At 44.3% G+C, this 21,131-nt stretch overlaps 1 protein-coding gene and 1 long non-coding RNA gene across 4 annotated transcripts in view; one reads left to right on the forward strand and one right to left on the reverse strand.

The window, feature by feature from the left end:
* The window catches only part of ppp1r9a (protein phosphatase 1, regulatory subunit 9A), a 48,078-nt gene that overhangs the window by 17,336 nt on the left and 9,611 nt on the right, over positions 1 to 21,131 (forward strand). For all 3 annotated transcript variants that reach the window (XM_037091357.1, XM_037091368.1, XM_037091362.1), the window contains exons 3-10: positions 1,698 to 1,830; positions 2,995 to 3,115; positions 7,427 to 7,531; positions 11,572 to 11,707; positions 15,671 to 15,823; positions 18,402 to 18,455; positions 19,367 to 19,596; positions 20,590 to 20,686. In XM_037091357.1, coding sequence (XP_036947252.1) covers positions 1,698 to 1,830; positions 2,995 to 3,115; positions 7,427 to 7,531; positions 11,572 to 11,707; positions 15,671 to 15,823; positions 18,402 to 18,455; positions 19,367 to 19,596; positions 20,590 to 20,686 — 1,029 coding nt within the window. The remainder of the gene's footprint in view (positions 1 to 1,697; positions 1,831 to 2,994; positions 3,116 to 7,426; positions 7,532 to 11,571; positions 11,708 to 15,670; positions 15,824 to 18,401; positions 18,456 to 19,366; positions 19,597 to 20,589; positions 20,687 to 21,131) is intronic.
* Positions 11,592 to 14,210, reverse strand: LOC119016425. Its single transcript, XR_005074146.1, has 3 exons — positions 14,083 to 14,210; positions 13,030 to 13,198; positions 11,592 to 11,726 (listed from the first exon to the last, which is right to left on the reverse strand). It is a non-coding gene; the product is annotated as an uncharacterized LOC119016425 (long non-coding RNA).

Consider the following 21,131-nt stretch of genomic DNA (forward strand, 5'->3'; position numbering starts at 1 on the left):
CATCCGTTCACTCCTCAGTTCATCGTCTCTTTGAATTCCCCCCGCTGCCCTTTTCTTATCTATCTCCATCTCTGGCCCTTCTCTGTCTCCTCCTCGTCTGCTCTCTTTCACGGACCCACCCTCATCCGTCCTCCTCTCTCCTCATGACCTCTCTCTCACTCTCTTTCTCTCCGACTGGCCACATGCTAATGTGTTTGTAGATAGCCACAGTGACAGAGAGAGGCCATTAGAGAGTGTACCGACTGCCAACGGCAGCATCGTGTCCGGGACATCCAGGACAGTGCTGGTGTTAGCATTCATCAGCAGTGTGTGTCTGTGTGTGTGTGTGTGTGTGGAGGGAACGACGGGTTGTGTTATGTTTTTGTATATATATTTCTTTAATGCCACACACAACATTATCTACATGCATGTGTGTGCGTGAGTGCATGCGAGTGTTGATAATGCAGGCTTGTTGATCACACTGAATGATTGATGACAGCGGGGTCATGGATCGATGGAGCTCACGCAGGCTCACACAGAGGAGAGAACAGAACCCGACCCAAGCTGTGTGTACAACCGGCACAGTGCCTCTAACACACAGAGCCGTTCATTTATTTACTCACTTCAGTTTGTTGGATCTTTATCATGTGGTAAGATATTAGTCAAACCCACGCTACATCCGCTACAGTGTGAAAAATGTGAAGCTGCAAAGAACGAATAGCCTGACCAACATTATTCACGCTTTCGTTTTATGCTTTGAACTTACCGATCCTGCTCCACGAGTGACGAGTGTAAATCTGGCTTTAGGCTTTGATCAATACCTGTCATGACGCTGACATGATGCCTTATTGATCTCTACTCGTCAGTAGTCCTACCTTTAATCCTGTGACTTTTCACCTCATAGAGTAACAAATTAATTTTCAAAATGAACGTCTCTCAGTTGGTCCAGCTGGTACAATGTAGCACAGGTGCTGTGTTGTCAGACCTATATGAGCTAACCAATCAGACAGAGCTGCAGCACTGGACAGTATGAGGAAAATAATTAGTTTTTTGAGCACTACAGTGTGAAAACATATTCCAGCAGCAGCCAAACAGAATTCTGAACCTTAGAATTGGCTCACAATGTCTCCTTGAAGCTGCATGTGTGCTATCCTTCTCTGAACGTCCCGCTTGTAGGAGACAACACCACAGAACGCTGCACTAAAGACGTGACAACAGCATGCACGTTCCACAACTCCATCACCTCCTCCCCTCCCTCTCCGACACAGAGAGCAGCGAGATGCTCGGCCGGGATGAGATGTGAAGTGACGGCTGACTCTTGCTGCGGAGGAGAGGCTCATACGAGGAGGAGGAAGGCTTCCCCATCCTCCCAATGTTTCTCCACTCTGCAGTTTTCTCTTGCTGGAGCTGTGGCTTTGTTCTCAGGGCCTTTATATACCACAGTGTCGTTAGCTCTGTTGTGTAGTTAATGCATGGGTTGAGAACAAAAAGGCTGTTATTTACTTCCATCCATATTCATAAACTTGTAAAGAAGGAGCATTATGCTGCCTGCAGATCGACCGTTGTCATCATCACAGAACAGAAGCGCCTTGTCACATTTGTATGAGTTGTAATCATTGATTAGTGTCGCATTGTAACCGTCCTTTAATCAAACCTTGCTGTATTTGAACCTTTTGGTACAATATCTCTCTGTTAACTCTCTGTGCCTTCCTCTCCAGGTGTTCAACACCTACTCCAACGAGGACTACGACCGCCGTAACGAGGAGGTGGATCCTGTGGCCTCCTCCGCAGAGTACGAGCTGGAGAAGAGGGTGGAGAAACTGGAGCTCTTCCCTGTGGAGTTGGAGAAAGGTGGGAAAGAAAATCTAAAAGCATCGTAATGCGGAGGTGGATCCTCTCAGTGATACCCAGTGGACAGATTCACCCACATATGGGTTGTCAGGTTTTTGTTTTTTTTTTTTAATTAAAGGTGTGATATTTCTGTTCCTCATCTTTGTGTCCAGCTTCTGCATTTCTGTCTTTCAGGATCTCTTCATCTCTTTTTCCCCCGTTACGATTTAGGTTTTGAAATTTTTGTCCTGACCGTGAACAATGAATCCGTCTCATCTTCAAACCCACAAAAATAACTGATTTTCAGTCATTCTTCAGTGTGGCAGTTCAGTTGAGTTCTCCTCAGATCACATGGAAACACATCATAGTAGCACAGTTTGTCCTAATTTCAAAGCACGAGCTACAAAGAGGTGATATTTCATCCTCCTCACTCGTATTTTCCTGTTGAGGTTTTCCTGTGTTGAAATCCAATATCACCAAGGACCTAAAATAGAATGGCTTCACATCGTGGGGTTTCACCATCCACCCCCTGTTATGTAACAACCTGTGAATAATTAACGCAGGTTGAAGATGGACGGATGCTACGCGGGAAGGGAAATTTCTCATTATATGAAGGCTGCCATGCCTGTATAGTAAATGTCTGCACCTCTGCTTCATTAATAAACCAGTCCAACCATTTTTCCACATGATACCAGTTTGTACTGGGAGCCATTTTGGCTTTTGTTCCAAGCTCAGTGGAAAGTTGAAATGGAGGCTCTGAGCCCTGCACTCCAACATGTATATTGATATTTCAAAGTTAATACATTTATTTCTGATCATATCTTTTAACAGTGTCAAATCATGATGTTAGCTGGGAAGTGGTTGACTGCTAACATTAGCTTTTGTGTAATGGAAGCTAACGGGTCATCAAATATGTTGTTTGACCTTGAAATATGGTACAGATTCTCACTAGCCATCGTCTTTTCAGTTAGTAGTAAATCAGCAATCATCTACATGATGATGTGTCCAATTTACAACAGAGCAGAGTTACATTTGGGTTAATTGCTGCCGTTTTCCTCCTTTTCTTTGGCGTCTAAACAAGATGTCTTAAGACTCTGAGGAACTATGATGGACATTTTTTGCTTTTGTAGACAGATTATTGATCAATAATGAAAAATAACAGTCTGTATGTCTGTATGTTCCCAGATGACGACGGCCTCGGGATCAGCATCATCGGGATGGGCGTCGGTGCCGACGCAGGCCTGGAGAAGCTGGGCATCTTCGTCAAGACCGTCATCGAGGGCGGAGCCGCTGAGAGAGACAGCAGGTGAGAGCTGCCCTCCCATTGGACGTCCCACAGACAGTATGACTCAGTGATTAGTGAGTCTGGAGACACTTTAAGGCAGATAAGAGCACGAGGAAGCTCAGCATGTGCACATCCAAACATGCACTTATCAGTTATTGTCCAAAAACACGCACAGCAATTAAACAGCTGTCTGGTTTCCGTTTAACGCCTCCTCCACCTCTCTGTAACACACACACACACACCCACAGTCACACACACACACACACACACACACACACACACACACACACACACACACACACACACACAGTCACACTAACACTCTGTCCCTGTCAGATTTAGCAGCAGGGGTTCGGATTAGATCCACTGGGAGAGGCGCAGTCTGGGACATGAAGTCTCACACAACAATGTACAGTGTGCAGTGTGTGTCCAGTGTGTGTGTGCAGTGTGTGTGTGCAGTGTGTGACAGAGGGATGGATTACAGTGTGTTATGTCACTTGTATTCCTTGCAAAAGTTAGTTTGAAGAGAAACAAAAGGCCTCCATATTCCCACTGTGTCTGTGGTGATGTGTGTGTTTTTGCGAGGCAGAAGCTGTGTTGTGTGTCTGTGAGTGTTAGAAAGTGTTGACGGTGCAGAGCGAACACTCAGGCAGAGGTAGAGGAGGAGATGACAGCTTCTCAGCAGGCAAGCTGTGGGTTTTTTCTGCCTCTAAACCAGCAGCTTCTACCTATTAGTGTGTCTGTGTGGTTCAGGTTCCCCATAAACAGATTAAAAGCCAGATAGGCTGTTCCACTCCAGGCAGCGTGAGAGCAGTAAGTACTGTGAGCTCAGAATACGCACCGGGAACCCTGGTGCACCGCGGTTGATTGCGGTAGGTGTGTTTTTCTTCAGGGATTAATTTTGTTTTCTTTTATGTAGCAGCCAGCGTTGGCATTTTCAGGAACACATGAGAGTGAGATTAGTTAAACTGTAGCGAGGCGGGGAGACGAGCGAGGGAAGGAAACAGCTCGTTCTGAAGGGACAAAAGTTGATCCTGTTCGAAGATGACAGTTGCTCTGACGATTGGGAAAAGTACGGGAAGTTGACGAGATCAGAGGAAGGCTGTGCTGCAGCTCAAGTTCAATTCATTTCTGATCCTGGAGGTTTGCTTTTCCTCTCTCTCACTTATTAAAAATGAACAAAGTCTCAGTTCCCCACAATCTAGTCAACATCGTCGCTGTTTTCTTGATAATTGATGAATGTGTCCGTTAAAAAACAGGGCCTGTGTTGTTCCTGAGAAACCATTTTTAGCCTCACTAGCGGTGTGGGTTTACAGTCTGCTTCGTGTTGACATGCAAACACACAGACTTAATGTGGTAAGATGGTCGACATTATCAAAACGATATGCTATAGAGTTATCTTTGTAGCATGTTAGCATGTTAGCATGCCACTCTCTTCCGCTGTACCTGACCAGCATACAGCCTCACAGAGCTTTTTGTTTTACCTGCAGAGTTTCGATTTGAACAAAACATCAATATAAAAAACAAAAACCTTCTGAATTTACAATTCATGTCTTTTTGAAATATACTGTAGAAAAACTAGCCTCCATATTTTCACTTCTTGTCTCATATTTATAATATTTATCAGATGCTTTTATCCAAAATGACTTACAGTAATTCATTCACACATTCATGGAGGCGGCTGCCATGCATGGAGCCACATCAGGAGCAGTTTGGGGTTCAGTATCTTGCCTGAGGACACTTCGACATGCAGACCAGGGGAATAGAACCAGCGACCTTCCGATAACAAGACACTGGCTCTCATTGTGTCGCAGTATGAGCTGAGCGTTACGAGCAGGATGCCAATTTTTTTCCACAACTTTTTGTCAAACACAAAAAACAACAATTGAAATGTGTTATCAGATGTTAGAACCAGATATTGTTATGTTAACATATTGTGTTCTTTGACCTTCTCATCCAGATTCTGCTGGTTTATTTAAATAAAATGAGATCGTTGTGGACTGAAGTGAATTAACAGCATTAACAACTGTATGAAGTGTGAAATACTCCATGTAGGTCCAGTTACAAATCAGTCAGTGTCGACTCTGATCCCATCTGCTGCTGACCTTTGCACATAATGAGAAGGAGACAGAGGAGAAACACTTCTTCATGACCTCTTTTAATAATGTGTAGATTTACTGTAGTATTCAGACGTTACATTTCGCTGCTCGAGCCTCTGCTGCTGCTGCAGGTCGTGGAAACAGAACAGTGTTCCTACCACGGATTTCAAAATAAGCCTCCGTCGAAATATGAGATAAAATAACTGTGATAACTTGTGCATGTTCATTTGTCCTCTAGGTGCACACACACACACACGCACGCACGCACACACACACACACACACACACACACACACACACACACACACACACACACACGCACTCGATGGAGAAGACACTGGCCAGAATGTAATTTCCTCCCATCATTACCCTCTCCAGCTTTAGGGTTTTCTCTCTTCTCTTGCTGAGTCAGACGTAATGGTCTGACACACACACACCAAACACACACACACACACACACACACACACACACACACACACACACCAAACACACACACACACACACAGAGTCAGACAGATAGATGAGCTTGGCTGTTGCTCACTGTATTGTCTGGTGCAGATGACCCAATGTGTGTGTGCATGCTGTGGTAAGAACGAAGGTGTGTGTATGTGTGTGTGTGTGCGTTCATTTGTGTCATCCTCCTTTGTTGTCAGTCTTTTTGTCTTCCTCTCCCCCTCCTTTGGTGTCAGTCAGCCCCACAAAGCCCAATTGAGATGTTTAGATGCCACGAAGGTCAGAAAAGCATCAGAGCTGCTGACTGACAGACGACCAGCTCGCTCTCTGTCTCCCTGTCAGGCTCCATACATCCATACGACGGCTCCGGCTGATGTGTTGAGCGTCACGGTCGGATTAAATCGTGCAGTGCAGCTGCTAGATGTTGTGACAGTCGGAGACGGGAGCTGTAAGGACACTGCTTACTGCTGCTGTGGATGCAGCCGTCATTGCCTGATGTTGATCTTGACTTTGCAGGGAATCTGATCTTCAAACTTCAGATACAGTCTGCAGAGGTTTTGCAGTAAGGAAACGTTGCTGAATTGGAAATTGTAGGTGTCAATCAGACTGATATCTAAAAATCAGACATGAGGGATTTCCCTGCTGGTTATGGGGGGTATTGCAGTTTGGGATGCGTGAGTGTCCAAGTGAGTGCATCACAGGTGCATGAGTTACAGACTGGATTCCTAGAATGTGTTTAAGCAAGGTCAGTAATGACCACTCTGTATTTGATCTGTCTCTTATAAGAGACTTGACTATACCTCTGATAGTAATGTCCTCTATAAAGGCTTTTATTTTCTAAGAAATGGACCATGTGACTGTATCAGGAAAGATGTGAGTTTATAGTAAGTCTTCAGTCAGCAGTGAGATTCCTGCATTCATAAATATTTGCACCAAATATTCCAGAGTCAGCTTGTGTGTATTGTGGTAGTGTTGTGTAGAATTAGTTTAATGGTCAGGACACATGGATGTTGTAGGCAGTGCATGTTAAGTCTCATGTGCTAATCGTCTGTGTTCATGGAGATTGAAGACGTTGGTCCTGTACTTCTGCAGGCTGTCGTTACTCGGACCAAACAGAACAGGACTGAAGTTCTGTGCTGCAGCAGAAGTTGATGCATGTGTTTTTCTTCATGCTGTGAAGAATAACAACATTATGCTGATTGTAGAAAAATACTGAGAGCTAGTTATTGTTTTATTCATATGTCCAACAAATTATTCAAAACTCAGATTTATAATTCCTCTCAGTCTGTTTTTTATGCAAATTTCTAAGTGGATTTAAATTGAATATTAAGCGAGTGCATTTCCCCGTTCACACAGTTCAGCCCAGTCCAGAGCAGTGGATCATCATGACTTTGATTTGGGGTCCAGAACTTAGCTGACCTCCCGTCGTTACCAGAGCAGAAATGCCGGCTGTGTTGTGGCCCAGGGAAGAGCTCGCCTTGTCCTCGTTAGCCCTCCTAGTTTGTTTTGAGCCTCATCTCTTCTGTCTCTCGGTTAGGTAATAGTCTGGAGCTACCACAGTGGAAATTTGTGACCACAAGACAGTCTGGCACTTTTTTCTGTGTGTAATTTGCAAAATAATGTGAATATTTATGATAGGCCAGTTTGTTTGTCCCTTGTGCATGTTGAGTCATAACAGCATTTTGTTTTGAGTTTTTCTAGGCTGAAACCAAGACAGTAAAACTTGCACAGGATTGTTGTGCGATGTGTTGACTTTTCACTTGTGTATGTGTTTGTCAGGATCAAGGTGAATGACCAGATCGTGGAGGTGGACGGGACGAGTCTGGTGGGTGTCACGCAGAGCTTCGCTGCCTCCGTCCTCCGGAACACATCAGGAGTGGTCAGGTGAGACCCACAGACAGTAATGATCCCAAATCTTCTCAAGACACAGAGATTCTGCTACTGAGATGAGGTCATCTGAACATGGACGCAGGTGAAAGGTGATGCCAGTGTGAAATATAATTCAAGACAGTTTTCAGAACGATGATCTACATTGGACAAAAAGTCAGATTAAAGTCCTCCTCCGTCAGATTAGATAAAACAAATGATCAAATAAAATGTTAATTCCTTTTAAAATTGCAGACACACGTAAGATTTGTATGTTTTCACCCACTGATGAGGATCTTTGGATTACTGTGAGATTATAGAAACCAAAGTGTGTCAAGCAGCTATCAGCCCCAAGAACCAGACGCACCACCGAACACAAGCGCTAACACACTGGATCTGTAGAAATGTCCTTTGAATCAGTGACGGCCGTGTGTAACACGACAGCCTTCTCGTGGAGTGATTCTGTCGGTCCTGCTGTCGCGGTGCAGAAGTTGCTGAACACAGACGCCTAACAGCCGCCACGCTCGGTGAGATTTCGTTTGGCAAGCGCCATTACCATATCTGAGACGGCTGACGATGTGGGAGCACAATACGTGACAGAAGTCTTGTGTGTTTGACAGTTCAGAGGTTTTTGGCAGGAGTCCTCAGACAGCTCACACACACAAACAGCACGGCAGGAAGACTTTGATTTGGAGAGTCAGTGGTGATCGTTGCATCTCCTGCTGTTGTTTCTGTCTCTTGTCTTTCCGTCTGCCTGGTCTGGTTTACTGCGGTCCTGCCTTCATTCTCTTTGTCTTACCAACACCATCTGATGTCGAGCACTCTCCGTCCTGTCTAACTTTTACTCTCTTCTTCCTACATTTCATATTCTGTTTTCACCCTCCTGAAGCTGTTCATGCTTCTGTTTGTCTCAACTCATGGATCCGTCCATCTGTAGACGCTCTACACAACATGAGACAGCTGTTAACATTAAATATAACAAGGTGTGGTTTCAGCCTCCATCTCTGCTGGATGTGGACAGATAGATGTGTGTGTGGAGGGCTCAGTGCCCGGGGAAATGCTGGTGGCTGAACAAAGTCGTGTCCGACAGTATCAGAACAGACTGCCGGCCTCACTGATGCTGTTTGCTAAGCTAATATTGACCATGAGGGTTTTTCCACATACCAGGATGTGACTCTACAGGTGAGGCAGCCTTGAAAAGGATCCATCTATCACCTGTCCATCTATCCAGCAGGTGTGTGTATATATAGGTTTATATGAGCAGCGCAGAGAGATTTATAGTCGGTCTGTCTATTAAAGAGCAGAACTACACTCAGTTACATATATGAGATATAGGACATTTTAAATTTAACACAAGTTGTAATAGAATCACCAGACCTATTTCCTCTCTCCTCTCCCTCTCTGCTCTCTCACTATTTCAGTCTTCCTCCATCATGTCTCACCCACCCACTCCTCCTCCTCCTCCTCCTCCTCGGTAAATCCTTCCCTCTCTCTATCTGATCGCCAGAGGTTTCGTGGCCAACTGTCCTATATTTGCCGTTGGAGCTATATTTAACCTTGACTTCCAGCAGCAAATCATCCAGGTTTTAGTCAGAAGCCCCCTGACGGCATGAAACCGGGTATTTTAAAGGCTCTGTATCAGCTGTGGGGACACACAGGAGAAAAAAGCACTTTATTGCAATAAATGACAAACACAATGCATCACCTGTGGAAGACGTTTGCTAAAAATGGACCTAATTTAAACCCAATATAGTTTGATGCGTCTTTATTACCTAGAAAGTGATTATCACAGCTATTATTGCAGAAATATCTCAGGTCTGTGCAAAATCATGCTGTTATTCTAATGTTGTTTTAGCAACTATTACACAATATTATCCACATTGTAGTTATACTGTAGTATGAGGCACATATCTTTACATATTGCTATTTCAAGTAGTATTTTTACTTTTTCACTGGACGACCTGCTTCACCTCCTGAGCTTCAGACGTTTCAGCCTCTGAGTTACCACACAGCCTCTTTATTCTCCACAGTCACCCGGTACTGTAGGAAACAATATACTGTATATGTGGGCTGTTCCACAGATCTGCTGACGGTCACAGACTTAGAAGAAGAATGAAATATTTACAGCATGATCAAATAAAAAACACAGTAAAACACCGTCTTTATCCTTGAACTAAGTCAACTGTAACACACCAGATGTTCACGACCAGCAGGAAGAAACAATGAACACAAAGAGGAAGTCCTTAAAAGACCCCATAAATATATGAATATATTAAATAACAGATTTCCACCTTGGTTGACCATCATATCTGTGAAGTGTGACGCTGTGCTCACATCCTCACATGCGTGTGACCCCAGCACCTCCCGTCAGACCGTCAGACACTGTTCCTGCTCCCCAAACTCAACTCTGAGCTCGTCTTTTTCACTCTTCAAGCCAGAATTACAAGTGTTGTCCCTTCAGGTTCTTTAACTCTTAGAGCCATGTCTGTGTGAATTAGAGTAAATGAGATCAGAAGTGAAGGGTTCTGCAGCTGAAGTGACGTTGTGCGCTGTGTGGTGGCTCCAGAACAGTGGGAGGCAGGGAGGAACTGGAAAAACTCCCCTCGCGTGAGGAGAAAGGCTGTTTCCAGGTCAGCTGCTCCTCAGACCTCCCTGCTGTCCGAAGGCTTGTTCCAGTACAGCACTTATCTCCTCTGCTTTTCCTTTTTTTTTCTTGCTTTCCATCTCCGTGGTGCCCTTCAGTTGTTCCTTCACATGTAGATCAAACACGCCTCTCTGCTGGAGCGTAAGGCCTTCTCCACATCGCCTTTAGAAATATATGAAACAGCTCTCGGGAGCTGTATTCACTTGATTAGGCCTCGAATCCACTCGCTCTCTCTCACACACTGACTTGTACACAGGACCACACACAGTCACACACACAGCCACACACACAGCCACACACACAGCCACACACACAGCCACACACACAGTCTCAGAACCCCTGCTGGACTGGAGATTTCTTGGATTTTCTTGCAATGTGTCTGAATGGTTTTCAGACACCGTTGCTTGGTTTTTCTTTGTGTTATGAGACGAATAAACTGGAGATGATGTTGTGAATGTCACAGTGGAGGGAGAGTTCATCATGGTGCCTCAGAGATGCCTTTCTGTCCCTGTCTCACATACAAACACAAGAAAAGACAGGAAGGCAGGTTGTATTTGCATATTTTTCAGTTTCATCTGCTTGTTCCTGTTTTTCACTCTCTCATGTGTGACTTCAGTAGTCAGTAGTCCGTGTAGCTGGAGGCTCAGCCTGTGTCCCTGCCAGGCCAACAACAGGCCGCCGGCCGAGCTGACTGCCTTTTCACATTATTATGTGTGTCCCGTCTCGCGGCCCTGCCCTGATACGTCAGCAGATATTGCTGTCATCGCTATGTGGCCGCGGGCCTGGCTGCTCTCACACAGCGGCTGCAGTGGTCATTTCATTACACACAACACACAGCACACACACACACACACACACACACACACACACACACACACACACACACACACACACACACACACACACACTGTGAGAGAGAGACAAGAATTTGGGGCAGAAGTTTAGTAAAAGTTCAGGTGTATAAATGCTTTGCAAGGGACACAGCTAGTAGTACTTTTTTCAGATATATGACTTGTTTTTTAACCATGTTTGCAGTCGGCAGCATCGTGGACATTCATGATCTTACTGGAGGAACAGCTGAAACTGTTTAACCAGCTCAGGCATCTGATGTCTGGTGAACAAAACGTCTCTCAGACTCTGTCCCCGCTCCAACATTTTCCATTACAATGACACATCTTGCCGATGCAGACTTGGTCTATCAGTGTGTCTTCAAACCTTAACATGGTGTAAAATGCAGTCTGGAGGCTTGTGATGATGATTTTAACAACTGTACTTACAACACAATTACTGAGTCATGAAAGTTAAAGGCTGGTGTGAACGCTGCAGCGACTACATGCAGCTGTAACTTTAATGTCAATGGCTGACTTTGTGTGTGTGTTGCCAGAGCTGTCTCTAACAACGCGTGTCGTTGCAGATTTGTGATTGGCCGAGAGCGTCCGGGCCAGCAGAGTGAGGTGGCCACGCTCATCCAGCAGACCCTGGAACAGGAGAGGAGACAGAGAGAGCTGCTGGAGCAGCAGTACGCCCAGTACGATGCTGATGATGACGAGGTAAGGACCACACACAACCCTGGACACGGCAAAGGATGAATAACACATTTACTCATGTTAAGTTACTCTGTCATCATTACACACTCCTCTTACACACGACACGTGTCAGGAAAATGGGGTTTGTAGTTGTCACTTAATGTAAATCAGCTCCCGTCTCATGACAGCTGACGTGACGTTTTAGCTCATTAATGCCATAAAACTGACTGACAGCAGGCTTTGATGCTAGCACACACACACACACACACACACACACACACACACACACACACACACACACACACACACACACACACACACACACACACACACACACACTTAGAGGATGCCATGTGAGCTTCAGTCCTAGAAAGCATCCCTCAGCGTTTCCCCCTCTCACTGCGCTGCTTACTCATAGCATGTTTAATCCAGCAGACACTGAGCTCACAACTCTGCAACTCATGCTATCTGTGTGTGTGTGTGTGTGTGTCTGTGTGCACCCTGGAGACACACATGCATGTAGACACGCTGTATACACACCATAGTAACATAAAGTGCAGACCGTCTCTAAACACTCAGGAGCTGTAGGTTTACATGCAAACACTCAGTCGGGCGTCTCTCCGAGCGTCCTCATCAGTGTGTGAAGTCTCTTGTTTGCTGCTGCACGGTGGATCAAGAGCCTTCATGCATAAGAAACTCGTCACCAGGGAAGAGAAAACTGATCCCAGCACTGCCATACTCACAGCTCCATTATATAGAGATGAGGCTGGAATTCAGCCTTTAACTGTAAGAAACCGTCTGTTTTCTTCCTGGTCTCCGTCATTGTGTCGATATTGACGGTGGTGGAGAAAGTGTTTATGTTCTTTACTTACTAGTAAGTGGCTTGAAGAGTTAAGTACAAGCACTGCAAAGTGGTTCTTAAAGCAACATTATGTAGAAAATGGCATTTTGTGCAATTTGTCCCCTCCCACAGTTTCTAAATGCAGCTCCAGGTCTGGATCAGTTGGTCGGATGACACCATTCACCCTGTTCAAAATGATTTTGAAGCTGTTTGTTAAGCTCGAAAAGTTGAATAATGTAAAACTTGAGATGTATTTTGATTCAGATGAACGGCCTCTGCCACAGATCCCCCGCAGGACTAAAGATAAACATAACAGCGGTGATGGAATTAAAATTGTTAATCCATACATAGATCAGAAAAAGCTATAAAAGCACCAAACCATCCATAACTGCCTACGTAAGTGCCGACAGGGTAAACAGTTACAAAACCATCACAAAGATCTATGGGCCGATAAAAGGAGCTCATCAATATTAATATCTTTATAAATATTAGAAGCAGTTCTCACCGGGTGGGAGAGCAGCGAGGATATTTCTCACCCTGAGAGCTGCACGGGTGGATGTGACAGACAGCTCTGTTCTGGTGCCGAGGGTCCAGACCCGAGAGGACGGGTGATCCTTCAGCTGGCACCATCACACACACACATCCGTCCATTTGTGTGTTTGATTAGATCTAATCTAACACACACACACACGGCCATCTGTCAGCAGTTAACTCAAACACACACACTGGACAAGATAATCTAATTATTCCCATATTAACCTTTATTCTTTATTTGTAAGATTGTTGATTATATTTGTTTGGTTTTCAGTTGTTATCTGGACAAAACTGGACATTTGAGAAGATTGTGATGTTTTATAAACAATAAATAAACAAAAGTCATTCATGAAAATAAGCACAAGTTTCTGTTGGAGTCTTGGATTCTTCTGTTGCTCATTATATAAATGTGACGCTGTAGAATAAAAGATGGCTCGTTCCACTGAAGGCAACACAGAGCAGCACATCAGTCCGGACTGAACAGAACCAGCAGATTAACATTCTGGTGGATCAGTTCTCTCATGAGGTCATTGTTTTGGGCTCTTGTACTTTTAGAGTATTATTCCAGGTCTCTTATTGTACTTGTACTTGAGTATGCATTAATAAAGTAATATACTTAGTTACTTTTGAAATCATAACTGATTATTGGGCACAAATGTAATAATAATAAATCTTTCAACCATATTTTTTTTTTAGCCAATAAGGTTATGGGATCACAAACGGCCAATGAAAACCCTTTGAATAAAAATACTGTGTACTTTTATTTCAGTGTTACTTTAATACCAGTAGTTTTAATTAACAGCACAGGTGCCTCTTAAGTACAGTGAGTAAATATACATGTTACATTTCATCAGAGTTTACTGAGGTAAATGTGAAAGTACAACCTTGAGTAATATAACAAAAACATTAGATTCAACTCAACAATATTGTGCAGATGTCACACACAGACACACATGAAGGAGGAGCAGTCAGCCTGTCCTCCAGTCAGTGACTCATATCAGACATTCACAGTGCAGATCATCACCTGCTGAGATCCTTCTGAAGAGCAAACGTCCTCCTTAAATCGTCTCTTCCTGTCCTGCTTCCTCCTGCATGTGGTCACCGCTGGTGCATTTATCATATGCAAATAGCTGTTTGACTGCCCTCCCATGCATCTGACGGTATAACTCCACCTTCAGTAAACGGGGCCTTAAATGTTGGATGCAGATACCATGGCAACAAGCAAGCCTATCATGGAGACGGGACAGCCATGCGTGCAAAGAAATCAGACCTGAGTGCTGTTATCTGAGCGGGAGATGGATGCAGGGAAAAAGATGAGGAGGAGATATAGGGCAAGTGTGTGTGTGTGTGTGTGTGGGTGTGTGCGTGTGTGTGTGTGTGTGTGTGTGTGCGTGCGTGTGTGCGTGCGTGTGGGTGTGCGCGTGCGCGTGTGTGTGTGTCAGATCAAGGCAGAAAGACAAGTAACCTCAAAGAGACGTCAGATAGCGCGAACAAGAAAGAGAGAATAAAAGGGGAGTAGTGACAGAAAAATAATGATTTGTGAATATTTACATGTCAATGATAACATGAAACAATCAGATCAGATCAGATAAGATAAGATATGATAGTGTGATGTTCAGAGGGAGCCAGAGATGTTTTCAGAATAGCTCCACTGTGAAATATCCGGCTCTGTTGGACTTCAGCCAGAGAGTGAATCAGGCGATCAGCCATTTAGATCTGATGCCTGATGGCCAATGCCAACATTCATTATACAGTATTTTAAGAATTGAAAAAGAAGAAAAATGGCACACATTAATCTCAAGCACGCAAAATGTTCAGTGTTTCAATCATATTGAGCATTTGAAAGCTGTAGTTAAAGATTGATTTAGGAACGTCTCCACAGACTCTGTCCCCGGCTCCCCCTGTCACCTCCTTACACTCGAGGCACGATGGTAACTTCTGTTTGAGAGAAAATAAAAAGTGACATTCACATGTGGCCCGCATAAATTCTCTTTTGGCTTATTTCTTATGAAAATGACACTCATGGCCGACTGGGCTGTCAAACCAATTCATTCTGACAAAGTTCTGGCCAGCTAAGTGGGTTAACCTCAAACTTATATAACTGCTGGCATTAAAATAGAAATGCAAAATAGAAAGTTAAAAAATGAAAAAAAGGTTGGGAATATGTGTTGGTGCTAGACACGCAGCGTGCAGCAGGTAGGACAACGTGATCGATGCTGTCTGACCGGAGGAGCTGCTGGTGGAGGGACAGAAACAGAGAGAGACGACTAACAGATGCTGGACAGATGAAATTGGACGACCAAACATTTTGCCAGCTCCAATGACAACTGTGGCTCGCAGGCGTTATCAGCTGCAGCTGGCTAACAGGCTAACGTTAGCTTACTTCATTCATCATTTAGTTCATTTTGGAATAGTGTCTTGCAGAAGAGGTCTTGCTGCCCACTGAATTCCACCAAGCATGCTTATATTTTGGTTGTGTTTAACAGAAAAGGCGAGGACAAGCGTTCTCTCCAGCTCTCTGGATCAGGAAATACACCAGGCCGAGATCTCAGAGTGTTCCTGTACCTGCAGGAGAGTCAACCACGAGACTGACTTTACATCTCTTCTCACAGCAGACAGGAGAGTACGCCACAGACGAGGAGGACGCCGGGACGACAGTGCCGGGCGGGGAGAAGAGCATCGAGGTGTTTGACTTGCCGGAGTCGGAGGACATCTTGTCTCCCTCGGAGTTAGACGCCACTAAACTCTACCAGAAGTTCAGAGAGGTAAACTCTCCACGCTGTTATCAGAGTGAAGGTTACACAGCACATTATTATCTGTCAGCGCTCTGAAGAATAAATTCAAAAGAATGAATATAGTCCACACCCACCAGAACAGCCACAGAAGAAAAAGATAATTCAATTAAAACAACAAAAGACACCAACACAATGGAGTCTAGCACTGCTGCTTAACTTGGCAGACTTCTAGTCTTTGTCGAGATCTAAGATCCGCTTACTCTCCCTAATTCCTAATCTGGGTGATTCGAGGCGTGAACAAACGGGATGTAGGACCTGTGCAGATTTCAGCTCTAATTACCCGTGTTTGCTTAAAACCCACATGAGGAGAAAGAGCGAACACTTTAACCCGCGTTTGAATCGATGCGTGAGAGTAGAAACACGTCACTAACAGTGGACCTGCCTTAAAATGCACAGCGAGGAAAATGGAAACCTGAAATCACTGGCTGTTAACTCATTTATGCTTCTGTTGGCTGCAGAGAAGCTGCTGGTATTGATTGAACGCTCCCGCACAGTTTCTGGCAGCAGAACACTTGAGCCCTTCTGTTAACTGCCACAATAGCTGTATGACACATTTAACAAATGGCCTGAGCTGCACCAGGCACCACCGGGGAAACCTCGTGGAACTACAATATAATCCCTGCTCGCACCAAGTGTATATTTGCTCCATTTTCTGGGGATCTTGACCTCCCTCTCAGAGTGTAGCCCACGTCTTCCTGTGCTGCATTTACACACCCACAGAGGAGAAGAAGCCGGGCTGCTGGGACACAAGCCTGATAATAGAGCACCATAATGTTGTTGTCGTTCTACAGTGAAGTGTGATGATGTTTCTGAACCATGTTTGGAGGCGAGAGTCATCAGAGAAGCCTTGTAGACGACACAGAAGCACTGCTGACGTTCAGTACTGAATGTGATATTTACAATATGAAGAGCGCGGGAGGCTCTTTAAGAAGCCGAAGCTGTTTATGATGTAGAAAGATTTGATCAAATTAAATGAAGCCTGCAGACTTCATCAGATATCAATAAAAATGAACTTCCATTACATTCAGTCCCTCGTTTGACTAGCTCTCACGTCACCAGCAGATAAATCTCTCAGTATTTCTCATCACAGTGACGGTTTTAAATCTGAAGTTTTTTGTCAAATGCAAAAAATCATTTGCCTGAGCCGAAGCAGAGAAACCGTCGTGGCAGAGCGGCCTGCAGCCAATCAGGCTGCAGCAGACGTCAAGCGCTGACAGTGTTTGTCTCGTTACTGCCACTAACAAAAAGGGGGCGAGAAAACTTCTTTAACAACATATCAAGAATAGCAAAAACACGACTGTGACTCGCTGAGCTGTGAGGAAATGTTTAAAACTATTCCAACAGATTTAAAAGATTTCAGTCTGTTATAGTCAGAAGAAACACTTTGGTTTTAAACATCATAAAGCTTAAAGACATATATATATATATATATATATATATATATATATATATATATATATATATATATATATATATATATACTCACATAAAGACAGTGAGTAGAGTTATATTCTGTAAATGTGCTTACTTAAAGGATAAGTTCAACTTTATTCTGTAGTCTGTCTTAAAACGGTAGAGAGACTTTTCATTCAGAGTGTTCACGACAATGATACCACGTTTAATTGTCTAATTTGTCATAAATGTCTCATTACACTTTACTTATTACAAACATCTCATATTCATTGTTTGTAACCCTAACTAACCTTTGAAGAGGCATTTTCAACTGTGGAATGTGTTTTTCACAGACGAGGAATGTGGATTTTGTCCTCTCACTCTCACTCATTCATTAAAGGTTAATTATACGGGATCAGAACAGGAGGAATAATGAGAACACACAGATGCTGTTGGGCCTCGTGTTCATACAGGTTATTGTTTTAGGACTGAACTGTCCTTTAATGTGGAAAAAACAAATCAGACTTCCAGAGTTAAGAGAAAGTAAGTTCACTGTTTTTCTTCAAACTTCTTCCCCTCTTCTGTGTTTCTGCTTCACTTCCTGAACCCTCATTTGCTCCCATTTCCACTTCTTTGGTTCCACATCCAGCTCTTTCTCTCCATCTCCATCTGCTCGTCATTATCGTCCTCTAAATGACTGCTCAGCTCATCTTCTCCCATAACTCTTCTGTCGCTTCCTTTCCATTTCCAGCTCCATCCGTCCTCCATGTTCCACTTCAGAAAACGTCGAAGCTTTTCCTTCTTCTCTTGAGATCTCATCATGTTTTTTCATCAGATTTAGTCATTACTTTGGAAAAAAAAAAGTGACATTATCTCATAAAGATTTGTTCCCCGTCGCTCTCGCTCATTTAATTTTGTGTCAAATGACTTTTTAAAGCTATCTCGCTCTTAATCTGCAGTATCTCTATCTTTCTATCTCTTGCCTCTCCTCTGAGAGTGTGTGTCAGCGCCGGCGCCGGGATGCTGTCAGGGGTAGGACGGGGTCGGCTGCCTCCGTCAGTCACACTGTATCGACAGCAGAGAGCCTGCGCAGCCATGCACTTGATTATCTGACCGCCCTCTCTTCTCTCTGCTGTCTGCTCTCTGCTCCACACAGCTCCAGATCAAACACACAGTGACCGAGGCTGAGATCCAGAAGCTCAAGAACAAGGTAAGAACTGATGCCACGCGTTGGTGCTGGTCGGGGATGCAAATGGCAGAAGTTTGTCAGAGGTCAAACAGTTTGTGGGAGGATGTGGGAGTGGTGTCAGGACAGCAGGGGGGACGTTTACTGAAAGAGTACCTGGTAAAGAATCTGTTTCTGATTTGAAGAGGATAACTTTGCTCTTGTGCCTGATATAAGAATCTGTCATTGCATGTGTAGTCGTGAACGTCTGTCAGGACAGTGAGAGCACCAGCTTTATTTCTTATTCTGCAGTGTTAATGAAGTGGCAATCGACATGTCCAAGCAAGATTTAGAGGAGATGATCGTGTTTTTATCCTCTGCAGGCTCGACCACTGTAATGCACTTCTAACGAGCCTCCATCAGACCATCAGACCATCAGAACTCATTCAGACGCTGCTGAGAGAATATTAACTTAAAGAGAGAACAGATTCCTGCTCAGGCTTCCAGTCAAACACAGAACTGATTCCTCGGCCCTGTTTGTATTCTGTTAGCAGGCCTGGTCAGTAATAGAATACATGTAACAGGATTATGTAGTTAGGATACAACCAAAGGAAACTGTATTCTGCTAAAGTTACAGTAATTAGATTACAGATACATTTATTCACATCTGCAGGGAGTTATTGTGTTACATTGATTATAAACCTGTCTGTATTTGCATTAATCTGATCAGTTTGTATTGTGATATTTTTGCCCTCTGTGTTTAATATAAATGGACTTGCTTTGTAATCTCTGAAGGTCTTTTTAAGTACGTGTGTATGTTTATCTATATACACATTTCACAGATTTTCAGGAGCCTTGAATCAAATATGAAAGCTTTTATTTAGGTATTGGTAGAATTCACTCTCCCAGTAAAAGCTTCCATGATGTAACTGGAGTTGTTTCTTGTCCCGGTCCAGCTGGCGTCGGTGGAGAGGGAGAAGCAGCGCTGGGAGAAGGAGAAGAGCCAGCTGAAGGCCAGCATCGAGGAGAACAAGGAGAGGATGCTGAAGCTGGAGAGCTACTGGATCGAGGCGCAGACGCTGTGCCACACTGTCAACGAGCACCTGAAGGAGGCCCAGGCTCAGTACGGGGCGCTGGAGAAGAAGTACAACAAAGCCAAGAAGCTCATCAAGGACTTCCAGCAGAAGTGAGTGAACCTGGGTCCAGCTGTGACCCGGTCAGATTATTCTGATGGCATCTCTGTTTATGGAAAATGAGATTAATCAACCTCTTTCACTTGACTCGACCTGTTTTGATGGTAGGCAGCTTCAGTTAGTGCGTCTTCCATCAGTTTCTGTTATTTTACTTGATTGAAATAGTTTGATGGAGCACGATGCAGTCAGAGAACTTCCTCTACTCCTTCAGCTCTCTCACTTTGATGTTCATGTTTATTACAGCTCGTACACTTGAACCTTTTCTTGAATTAGGTCATTCAATCAAACCTGCCAATAAACATACACTTTAGTTAATCATTTCAGATAAATTCCTTCATTATTCTTTTCATAGCCTCACTTTCTGCAGTGAGCAGAAAAGACATTATCCAGTGGCAGAGCAGCCCGAGTCTCGTCCCATTTCAACAGTCAGAGCTGTGTTTTCCATTCTAATGCAGCGCAGCCCTCCTGCTTTCCACTGCGTTGATCTCTTTGGTCAGTCCCATCACAACCTCTCCAGCTCAGCTCCAGTCTGACTGCCTCTAATTGGCTCTGGCCCTGCAGGCCAAACGGAAGCTAACTGATGAAACAAACTCTCCATGCTCATCTGTAGAGAGAAAAGACAGCGAGCCCACAGACCGAGGGCAGAGCAGGCATGAGGACACGGCAGAATGTTCTTAGGCATGCAAATTTATGCGTGTGTGCGTGTGTGTGTGTGTGTGTGTGTGTGTGTGTGTGTGTTAGGTGTAGATATGTCTGTGTTCACTGTGAACAGCTGGGTCAGAGTGAACTGAGTCACAGTAAAATCCTGAAATAACCTCGGCTCCCTCATCACCACAGCTGAGTGAGAGGCAGGCCTCGTCACACACACACACACACACACACACACACACACACACACACACACACTGAGAGTGTATCTCACCTTCCTGCATTAACACACACCTGCTCAGCACATTTACAATCTGCCCTCCCTCTTGTGTTTCCAGAGAGGTGGAGTTCATCCAGAAGGAGGATGCGGAGAGGAGGCGGCTGGAGGAGGCTGAGAAAGCTCACCTGGCTGAGATCCAGGGACTGCAAGTCAGGGTGCGGCAGATGTTTGTAACTGGGTGTCCAGTCCTTGAAAATTTGTGAATCATGCTGTGAACATTTTTGAAAATTGACTTGTGTCACTGAAAGTCCTGTGCCCTGACATTAGTGAATCGTCTTCGTTCTGCTGTCTGCATGTGTGTCCTGAGCAGTTTGTGAGACTGAGAAGTGTCCACACACTCAGGCCTCTCACTCTGATTGGTTGTCTGTGGGCTTCTGTAAAGCCTGCTTGTTATTCCTGGTGCTGTAACAGTAATTAACCTTGATCCGTGTCTCAAACTATGCTGTTTTGGGGTCATTGAATTTGAGGTAATTTGGCGTGCAGTGCCTTTCAAAAGTCCTTAAATCTGAGAGTACAGAACCTATTTTAAGTTTACTGTATCCGTCTCTGCATGCCCGTCTATGTTCTCAGTTGTTTTGTCTGCCAGCATATTGGCAGAAG

The sequence above is a fragment of the Acanthopagrus latus genome, chromosome 3 (genome assembly GCF_904848185.1).
Source record: "Acanthopagrus latus isolate v.2019 chromosome 3, fAcaLat1.1, whole genome shotgun sequence".
Lineage (NCBI taxonomy): Eukaryota > Metazoa > Chordata > Actinopteri > Spariformes > Sparidae > Acanthopagrus > Acanthopagrus latus.